This window comes from Pleuronectes platessa, chromosome 13, assembly GCF_947347685.1.
Source record: "Pleuronectes platessa chromosome 13, fPlePla1.1, whole genome shotgun sequence".
NCBI lineage: Eukaryota > Metazoa > Chordata > Actinopteri > Pleuronectiformes > Pleuronectidae > Pleuronectes > Pleuronectes platessa.
Window position 1 is genome coordinate 3,078,124 of NC_070638.1, and position 10,779 is coordinate 3,088,902.

The 10,779-nt window shown below is 44.3% G+C and overlaps 1 protein-coding gene across 1 annotated transcript; it reads right to left on the reverse strand.

Annotated features, from left to right (window-relative positions):
* Positions 1-2,228: 2,228 nt before the first annotated feature.
* On the reverse strand, positions 2,229-10,779 carry kcnj9 (potassium inwardly rectifying channel subfamily J member 9). The gene is made up of 7 exons (XM_053438564.1): positions 10,482-10,779; positions 9,040-9,253; positions 7,658-7,859; positions 5,750-5,942; positions 5,109-5,306; positions 3,433-3,563; positions 2,229-3,089 (listed from the first exon to the last, which is right to left on the reverse strand). The coding sequence occupies exons 1-7, from the start codon at positions 10,777-10,779 to the stop codon at positions 2,823-2,825; spliced, it is 1,503 nt and encodes a 500-aa protein (XP_053294539.1). The 3' UTR covers positions 2,229-2,822.

Below are 10,779 nucleotides of genomic sequence, written 5' to 3' on the forward strand. Positions count from 1 at the left end.
GTGACTGGTGTTTCGGTGTCAAGGGCATCGGTTCCTCTCCAGCTGCAGCGCCGAGCATCACCAGCATCATCACCGGCTCTCACACGGATATCAAACTCAAACGTCTCTCTCTCTCTGACAATCCTCATAAACTCCCCCATCAGCCGTGAAAGTCCAGTTCAAACACACATTAACACACATGCATACACACACACACACACACACACACACACACACACACACACACACACACACACTGTGCCCTCTCCCTGTCCCCAGCCCTGGTTGCCTAGGAGACAGCTGAGCCGGGGACCCCATCTCATTACAAACCAGTAGGACCGTGTGACTGGCTGGAGGAGGAGGCAGAGTGGGATCTCTATCGCCATCTAGAGGCCAGAACAGAGAAGGACCTTTGGTTTTTTCGAAAGCCAACATTCTGCCTGGTAACCCAATGTGCTGACTTCTACTCGTGGCGCTGCGAGGCTTCACATCAGACCTGGTGTAGATAAAAAGTTTAATGTGGGCTGTAAGTCAAACTGTGAGCTTACATGTATGGTTAGTGATTGATGATCGTGGATGTGATGTGGAAATGTGTGTTTTCAAATGCAGCGAAAGCCAATTAAGAAAGTGCCTGTGCAGATTATTACAGGTAAAAGAGAGGGAGAGATTGATGGGGCGTGCAAATTGCAAGTTGTGCACAATTACTAAGTACATTTACTACTGTACAGTACAATTATCAGATACTTGTAGAGGCTACTTTATACTAAAACATTTCAGGAGTAAATATTCTGCTTTTTACTTGACGATAGTTACTTTTCATTTTTAGATTTTCTATGAAAATGATATCACCATTATAAACTACCCATCTAAATAAAAACTGGACGCTCATATACGTAATGCAGCTATAATCCAATACAACTACATAAAGCTGACATGGCCATTCTTTTTTATCTCCTTATTTTTATACATGCATGTTTATTTATTCATGACTTATTTACTGGAGCTTTCGCTGCTGTAACATTTCCCCATATAAGGACTCTTACCTTAACACGGTTGTCAGTACCTCTGTAGTTCTATTTCAAGTTTTAATTAAGACTTTTATTTAGTATTTATACATGATCTGAATATTTAATTGGGGTCCTTTGGATATGATAAGCAGGAAAACCCCAGGGTTCCCTATCTGCACTTCCACAGGCTGTAAAACTTTTATATCTTCATCACACGGCGTCAGAATGTGTAACAACTCGTATCAATTGTGTAAACATGCATAAATGTATCCACGTTGCCCCCCCTCAGAACACCACACACAATCTGAGACAGTTGCTCTGGAATATATTATAGTTTATTAATTCTAATCAATGTATTATATTTATAATATTAAAAACATCAAGTAAAAATGGCCACATGTATATATACACAGCAGCAGAAGCAGGCGTTTGAGCGGGACACTGTTGTGCTTTTAATTTCTACTTGGCTGGGGGACAAAAGATAGATAATCCTTGTGCTACACACATCCTACGTGAAACAAAGCCACAGACACACTCGTCTCTATGTTAAAGGTTTTAGATCCTACTCACCATAATGTGCTGTGTGCAGGGAGGAGTGTCAGCAAATCTATATATATATACGTGTTATTAACAAACATAATACTCGGTGTCTCCTGATGATAAGACGTGTTTATACTCCGGGCAGGGAACCGGCCGCTTCTCACTGGATTCGGTTTCTGTTTTGTCGGCCAAATGTTTTTTTTGCGGCTCAAATAATATTCTCGCATAGTTGACACTTCTGGGCTAGTGCCCCCCCCTCCCCCCCCTTAACACCGGATTAATGTAGAATAAATCATACACTGTATATAAACATGGACAACATGACAGCTCAGCAGAAGTAAAGCCGATTCATTTTGATCGCCCCCCGGTGGCTGGCTGCAGTATAGTTCATAAACCCAGTCTCCTCCATGTTAGTGGATGGGACATGGACCAAACTTAAAAGTCAAAATACATTTTCCCCAAAGATGGTTTCTGTTATTGTAGGTCGTTCTTATCGCACATATTTTTTTACGTGTTTGTTTCTAAGTCGGTTCACTGCATGTAGGCTGTATCAGGGATATTATTATATATTTAGACTTTGATTTTAGGCTTTATAAACTGGGTGATGATTGACAGCTGAGACTGACTCACAACCTGTTGAGCTTGTGTATCGACGGGACGACAAATGGCGACAAAAGCGCACAATGGTGGCGCTTGCCTGCAAGATATTTTTGGCTTAATTTCTGTGACACGTCGTCCATCTTTATACACAATCTATGGAATAAGACTATGAACAACCGTTGCATCTAAACAAAGCTGAGTTCTCTACAATACCACTTTATATCTCAATACTATCAAGTGGTATTTGTGCTTAGGTGAAAATAATGTGTCTTTGCACTGCTCCTACTTTAAATATGATTATATTTAAACAATCCTTATATTTAATTCTGCGGATATGACCCACTTTGTCTTTTTGGTCTGACCTCTATCTGTTTAAAATATTACGGTCCTCTGGATTTACTACTGTTGACCCCACCTGAAGCATAGTATTGTCATTTAAATGTATTATATAGGCAAGGGTGATTTCAGCTAACACAACAAATTGAAAAGAGCACACGTACAATACACTTGTAACAAAGATCAACATAGAAATAAGAGACAAAAGTATCGAGAAACAAAAATCATATGTGGTAACGTAAGATATGGCGTTTACCGCAGAACTGAGTCTAAACTCCTCGTTTTGCCTTGAAATCAAAAGACCTGCGAACACTAACTGTGGTGGCGATATACTGAAGGTCTATGTAAACATTCTCTGCTCTAGGCCTCTGATTCCGATTGGTCGGTGGCGACGCTGCCGTTCAGCTCGCCCAGTCCTGTTTGCTCCTGAATGTCCGTCATCTCCCCGATAATGAAGGTGGGCTCGCCTCCTTTGCTGCTGGCCGAGCGGCTGTCCGGCTGCTTGGCCGCCTCGTTGGTCAGCGTGGGCTCCTCATCCAGCCTGCTGGAGATGGACCAGTACAGATGGGCGTCGAGTCGGGCCGTAGCCAATGAGATCTCTTGCGCTGAGCAGGAGGGCGTGTTCACCTTGAGGGGGGGGGGAGGGGGGGAAACATTGGAGTGGGTAAAATCACAGAAACATAATTTTAGATGATGAAGACAATGACATGACAGCTGTTCAAAAGCAGATTCCTTTAAAACAAAGGGTCATAAAAACGATTAAATTCTTCATACACAAACTCAACTGTTGCTTTATATGGTAGAAATAGTAAAGAAGATTCAAACCAGTCTGAAAATACTTATATATCTGTTACTGGCCCAAATTTAGGCCCAATTTCTTGATTCTTATTCCCTATTGGACGGATCACCCAGGTTGCAAAAATCCAACTCCCCTGTGATTGGCTTTAAGTCGACATTTATCACACTTTACCTCGAACGTGTGATGAAAAGCTCCGTAGTCGACATCAAAGAATCCCTCTGCCAGAGACATCATGGGGCTGAACCTGTGACCCCACTGCACCTCCTCCGCCAGGTAGGAGCTCCTCGCCTGGCACGTCATCCCTGCACACACACACACACACACACACGGGAACCAAGAAGTGATACAAGTGGGATTGTCTGTATGAACTATGATGTCTGCTCGATGTTTTTAGTCACATTTCATTGACGAGCTGTCGTTAAATGAATATTCTCTGCAGCGGAGTTATGGCCGTCAGCCTTTTCTTTGGAACTCTCCACAGCACTGAGGGAATCAATATGCGGAGTCGGCGAAGAGGCCACCTTCACCTCGTGGAGACGCATCATGATGAGCTCTGATTAACTGACTTCTTGCCAAACATGAGGAGCAGGTGAGTGAATCATCCTCTCAGGATGAATTTGACACGAGGGAATATGAGAGGGAAGGTAGAAGAAAAAGAATTCAACTAAATCTCATGAGCTGTGGAGAAACTTTCCCACGTTTTTTGAGGATTGTGAACTTCCCATTGAATCTCTAAAGATCCTTTGTCTACTACTGTCTAATATGCATGAAGCGCAGTATGCTCTGTTTTAAATGTACAGTGATTGTGTGTCTAGTCAAATAAAAACTCAATTTAAAGATGCACATAGTTCTCTGAGAAACCAAGAAAACTGTTGAAGTCCAAGTGAACATTTGAACCAAATTTGAAGAAATTCTCCTCAAGGTGTTTCTGAGATGAAGCTTTCACAAGACCAAAGTTCTTTTAGCTCATCAGGACTTTGACCTTTGACCACCAAATTCGAATCTTGTCATCGTTGACTCAAAGTGAACATTAGTACCGAATATGAAAGGATTCTTAAGTACAGACTGAATCCTTAACGCCACTGGCTGTTCCCGTTTCAGAGGCGTGTATATTTTTATGAGACGCTCTGAAACAACTGCAGCTTCAACCTCAGACATCCTAAAAGAGGAATTTCATTTTTCTAATGGACAGTTTTAAATGGCTGCACTCACAAAAACAAACCGTGATGGTATTACTACAATCTCTGCAAGATTAATTCCCTAATGCTCATTCCTACGTGTTGCAGTAAAACATGCATTCAGAAATATAGAGGCCATTGTAACTTCACAGTGAAATTGAATTGCAGGGTATTACTTATCATACAATAGAATGCCTTATATGTAATATTATTTATTTTTTTGATATTGAATACAAAAAAGATATAAATCCCTAACATAATAAAGATATTGTTGATGGTATTATTTTTGTAGCATCTTACATTTTGAAATGAAATCATAGTGAGCTCAACATTTATCTTCTTCAGTGAGTAACTATGATTATTCAGTTCAGTGATTTTCAGTCGTGTTTTTATGATATTTTATATCATTTCTTATACAAACGTGGAAATGAATTCCTTCTGTGTCTTTTTTAATGCTGCATTTAATGATTATTTGGGCACAAATCTACCACATATGTATGAACTGTATTTTAAAATGACTCACGTGTAGAAAACCTAAAGGTTCTTCTTGATCTCAGTTCTTAAATTATAATAACTTGTGTTAGCATGAGGCATAGAGGACAATGATTGACCAGAGACAAATGGTTTGTATTCTCATCCCTTAACAACAATGTAAAACCCAGTCCTCACCAGTGGCCTCCACCATCCCCTCCAGGATGACCACAATCTCAAAGTCCTCCTTCTCCAGCTGGGACTGGGACATGTCCCAGAAAGGCGAATGTGTGTCGATCTCGTGGGAGATGACCAGTGGCGAGACGAGGAAGAGGCGGTCGTCTCCGGTCTCGAAGCCCACGCTGATGTCCGTCTGGTCCAGAGGGATGAACTCACCTGAAGGTCACAAGGAAAGGAGGCGAGGAAAGGGAAGGAGGAAGATCAGAATGTTTTTTGGACAGATTAAAACAACAATCACATAAATCACGTCATCATTGGTTGTAGGTAAAAGACGAATCAATTATTATTAAGATTCAAATTATCTACGTTGTTTAGCTATGAGTGAAGACTCCCATTAGCAGCACACACACTTTTGTGATGTTGTGTGTTGTTGGAAGTGGAGGTTTCTCTCCTCTAGAGTTTCCTGAAGGCCAAGACCACGGCCGACCACAACCATTTGACCCGTGGGCACAGGCGTCTGGTGCTGGGACAACTGGGACTGAGGAGGGTGGAAGTCCTGAGCTGGTCGAAACCGCTGTCTTGTCCACCAGGAAACTCCGGAGGCGAGACGCCCTCCACTTCATACGACAACTGTGAGATCCCAGATGTCTCAGTCTCACCTTCCTGAGTCTGTTTGGACTTGATGAGCTTGGCCCTCATGTTGGCTCCGACGATGTGGGAGCTGCGCAGGTCCCCGACTCGGAACATCAGACACAGCTTGTCGTCCCTCAGAGAGATGACGGCGTGCTTGGAGAACACCAGCGTCTCGGCTCGTTTGTTGGGCTGCGAGATCTTCACGAACATGCAGCCCACCTGGACATGAGAGAGGGGGGGGGGGGGGGGCAATGTGAGGCTCTGCTGAGAACTCATGAGATATTCACACTATCTGGAAGAGCAGAGGATTTATGAAAAATGAATGACATCTCTTGTTTTTCAGAATTCATGATTAAAACATCAGCTTAACAACCGAATGGTCCTGAAGAGTAGATAAACAAACAGCTGGGACAAAATCACTGGGACGACTGAAAACAGGCTGCAACTAAAAATATCTAGTTCTGGTTTTCAGTGATTTAAAAAACTTGCACTTGAATTTCCCTCGTACTCTTCGTCATTTTGTGAACATGCATAGTTAAACAGCCCACACACAGTATGCATGAGGTGCTAATACGACATGTTTCCAGCTCACACACATGCATAAACATGATTCTGCATGGACGTCAATGTGCGGATTCATCCTCATCAGAAAGAGTGCTTACATGGTGCGGGAAGTCCGGCTGCATTAGCTTTTTATTTTTCATCTGCACAGAATTAGTGTCAGTTTGCCTGCGTGGCATTCATGCATTCACTCTCTCTCTCTCTCTCTCTGTCTGTCCCTCTCTCTCTCTGTCTGTCCCTCTCTCTCTTTCTGTCCCTCTCTCTCTCTCTCTCTCTGTCTGTCCCTCTCTCTCTCTGTCTGTCCCTCTCTCTCTTTCTGTCCCTCTCTCTCTGTCTCTCTCTCTCTCTGTCTCTCTCTCTCTCTCTCTCTTTCTGTCCCTCTCTGTCTGTCCCTCTCTCTCTCTGTCCCTCTCTCTCTGTCTGTCCCTCTCTCTCTCTGTCTGTCTCTCTCTCTCTCTCTGTCCCTCTCTCTCTCTGTCTGTCCCTCTCTCTCTCTCTCTCTCTGTCCCTCTCTCTCTCTGTCTGTCCCTCTCTCTCTCTCTCTCTCTCTGTCCCTCTCTCTCTCTTTCTCTCTCTCTGTCTGTCCCTCTCTCTCTCTCTCTTTCTCTCTCTCTGTCTGTCCCTCTCTCTCTCTGTCCCTCTCTCTCTCTCTGTCCCTCTCTCTCTCTCTGTCCCTCTCTCTCTGTCTGTCCCTCTCTCTCTCTGTCTGTCCCTCTCTCTCTGTCTGTCCCTCTCTCTTTCTGTCCCTCTCGCTCTCTGTCCCTCTCTCTCTCTCTCTCTCTGCTTGATAAAGAAAACGTGTGTATATTCATTTTTTTATTGGATTAAGCTGAACCAACGGGAGAAAGACTCAGTATCTAAACGGAGACGTATCTGACTGAGCTGAGCTCCTGATGCAGGTTTGATGTTTTGTGTTTTCAGCCTTTTCAACCTTTTCAGTGGATGTTTTCATCACCAATTGTTTGTTAGTTATTTAACAGGATTCAGTAAATACAACTGACTGTTATCATTGCAAAATCTGGTCCCAGAGACAAACTGGAGCAGGAACCATCATGTGATCAGGTGGTTTTGAGTACTATAGCAGGTGTATTAATAACTACTGAGCACTAAGTGGTGAGAAAACATCACAGCTGGTGTGATCCCAGTGCAAGCTGGTCTCTAGTCTGACTAATACTAAGGCTAAGAGAATAATGAAACATTTGATTCACATTTTAAATTCTTAAGACTTAAGTCTGATGTCAGCTGCAGGAAGCTAACGGCCATATTGTATTTTCACAATAAAACATACTGATCCTCTTTGTCTGTTAAACATTTGTGTTTTTCTAAATTAGATTTCTCCATCCCTCAGTTTCCTACCAACCCCCAGTGCTCACCATGAAGGCGTTGACCATTGATCCCAGTATGGCTTGCAGCAGCAGCAGCATGGTTCCCACAGGACACTGGTCAGTGATGACCCGGTGGCCGTAGCCAATGGTGGTCTCTGTCTCGATGGAGAAGAGGAAGGCCGAGATGAAGCCGTTGACATTGTTGACACACGGCGTCCAATTATCGTCCTCCAGATGGTCCAGATCGCCCCTTGGGACGAAAAGGAGAAGGTGAGAGAAAGGGGAAGGAGAGAGGGGGGTGGGGGAGTGGGGGGGAGTGGGGGGTGGGTGTTAAGTGGGATAAAAAGAGTGAGAAGATTTATATTTTTAGAATGAAGGTGGAGAAGTTTACAGATGACTCATCTTTCCATTTATATTTACGGTCTGCTTTCAGCTAATTCTTGTAATGAACAAGCTGTAACCCGACTCATCACTTTTCAGCTTGATGGTTAACGTTACTTTTAAGCTGTCACTTCTTCCCGGTGCAGTATAACTCCACAGTTTCCATTATATATCATCACATGCAATATCTGGACTTTATCTGCTGGATGTTAAGTCCTGTTCCACTTAGCGTCTGCGGAACTAATGTTCCCCGTTTAACACGGCTTCATGCGCACAGCGAGGGCTAATTACTGAAAGTGGTGTTAAGTATTTTATATAATCTATAACTTTTATTGACCCGTGTTGGTGACCAAGGAATGCGGCAGCAGCGACAGCTCCCTGGCACCACTAATGGCTTGTAATTGATATAAAAAGGTCAGGATTTTACGAGAAGAATACGTTAGCTAATTAGAGTGAGGATCCAGCAGACACATCATCAAGTGAAGAGGGAGCACGTCGTGGTAAAATACAGTGTAATATTAATACTGCTTTGTCATCTGCCTGTCCGGCTAACACATGGGGCGTTTTTCCTTCGTTGCAGAAACGTCGTGAGCAGCATCATCTCCCGTCTGAGTTGAGGAACTAAGGTAAGAAGGAAAACTCCTCCACTAGCAAGAGGAAAGGAGTAAACCCATGTATAACTAACCTGTGTATACCTGCTTACCTTAGTGTAAAACAGGTTTTAGTATGTATGGTTTCACAATCTAACCCTAACCCTTGTTCAAAAACGTGCTATGTTTAAAAAAAAAAATCCCAAAAGGATTCCTGGCTCCGCCCCCTTAATGGAAGGGTCTAAAGTTCTTGGTTCCATCCTTGGGCCATAATCCATCCTTCCACAAAGTTTCAGTAACATCTTATCTGTAGTTTTTGTGTAATCCTGCTAAAAGACGTACAAGCAAGATGAAAACACAACTTCATTAGCCGAGGTAAGAGTCCACATGGTCGTACACGGTTCAAGACCCAAACGAATCCAGGTCAACACACTTCTATCCTTTGCACATGATTCTCACCTGCAGTAGGCGATGAGGTACCAGATGGCCCCGAAGAAGAGCCATGTTACGGCATAGGCCATGACGAAGACGAAGAGCGAGCAGCGCCAGTTCAGGTCCACCAGCGTGGTGAAGATGTCCGTCAGGTAGCGGTAAGTCTCCCGCATGTTCCCGTGCTGCACGTTGCATCGACCGTTTTTCTCCACGTAGCGTTGCCTCTTACGCCGAGTCCGAGCTGGTGACATGACAGGTGGGTGTGTGGGGGGGGGGGGGGGGGGATAGATTGAGTTAGAAACACAGGAACATGCCAGGCGGAGGCGTATGAATAATGTCTTGCTCTTGTGGGAAACACCTGCAGCTTGAGCTTTGGTACTTTTATTCTGAAAACAAGGTCGAAGACAAATCTTCATCTGTCTCAGTTTCACAACCCGAGGTTTCAGAGAAGCCTTTGAAACCCCCCCCCCCCCCCCCCCGCGAAAAACTTCAAAAACACACACAAGGCCGCCCATCTACACTTCTGCAAAGTTCTGCTCTTTGAAGCCGCAACTCCGACGGCAGTGAGAGGATGTGAGTTGAATGAAGGCACACAGAGAGAAGGGAGGATAAACACAGGGAGGTGCCAGGGGACAGGAGAACTTAGAGAGACGCAGAGGGGCTCAAAGGAAGAAGAAGAAGAAGAAGAAGAAGAAGAAGAATCAGAAGAAGAAGAAGAATCAGAAGAAGAAGAAGAAGAAGAAGAAGAAATGAAAAGAGACAGGTGAGGTAAAGAGAGCAGATGAAGTTCGACAGGACAACATCCTCAAACACACGGAGACAATCTACAACATTGGACTTTAGTTATTGTTGGACCCTGAGGGAATTCAGGACGATTTACTTTCCTTCTGGTGTTTTGTCACTAACATGGACAAAGGAGGTGGTTTGTCCCTGAATGTCCGTGTTTGTGTCTGTTATATGAAACGTTTCAAATGATTATGATTCAAACTGAATTGTCCCCAAAAAGCGTCCTTGTTCCTTTCCTGCTCTTTGAGTCACTGACACTAAAACCTTATGTTTGCCAAAGAGGTTTCAGAGAAGAGGAGTTTCGTGTTGTTTGGGGGAAACAGATGCAAAAACAGACCTGAGAAATCCTACTTTTCCCTTTGTGTTTAGCTTTATGCTTGATTTGTTTACTCCTTCAAAAAGATGTTTGAAAAAGTGGAGAAGACAAATGATAAAGACAAAATGTGCAAGGCTGCTGAAAACCTTGAAGAGTGAAACACCGCAGCCTGAGTCAGGTTCAGGAGATTCACTACTGATGGAGGACGAGAAAGAAAAGGTCTCTCCACACCACAGCGTCCATCAATACCTCCCAGTCTCTAGAGAACTCAAACACACCAATAATGATGCATGTGCAACATTCACTGTCATTTAATAGGTTCCCTGTTCATCATCCAGGACAGGAGGTCCCATTCAGAGTCACTCACCCCACCCGAATCGTCCCCTCTCCTTCTCCGCCCCCTGCGTCTTCTTCCTGGGCTCGTTGGCTTTGGCCTCCCGCTCGGCCAGCTTGTTCTGGAAGGACCTGTGGACCCTGGCCAGGACCGGGGGGTACAGCGGCGTCTCGGTGGTGACCACGTGGCCCAGCTCCTCCGACAGGTTGAAGTCCTCCGTGGAGGCGACGGCCTCGGTGGCCACCTCCACCTCTTCCCCTTCCCCCTTCTCCTCCACGGGGAGCGAGAGGGATTCTGGGCGGGAGGTGAAGACAGAGTTCTCCAACGCCAT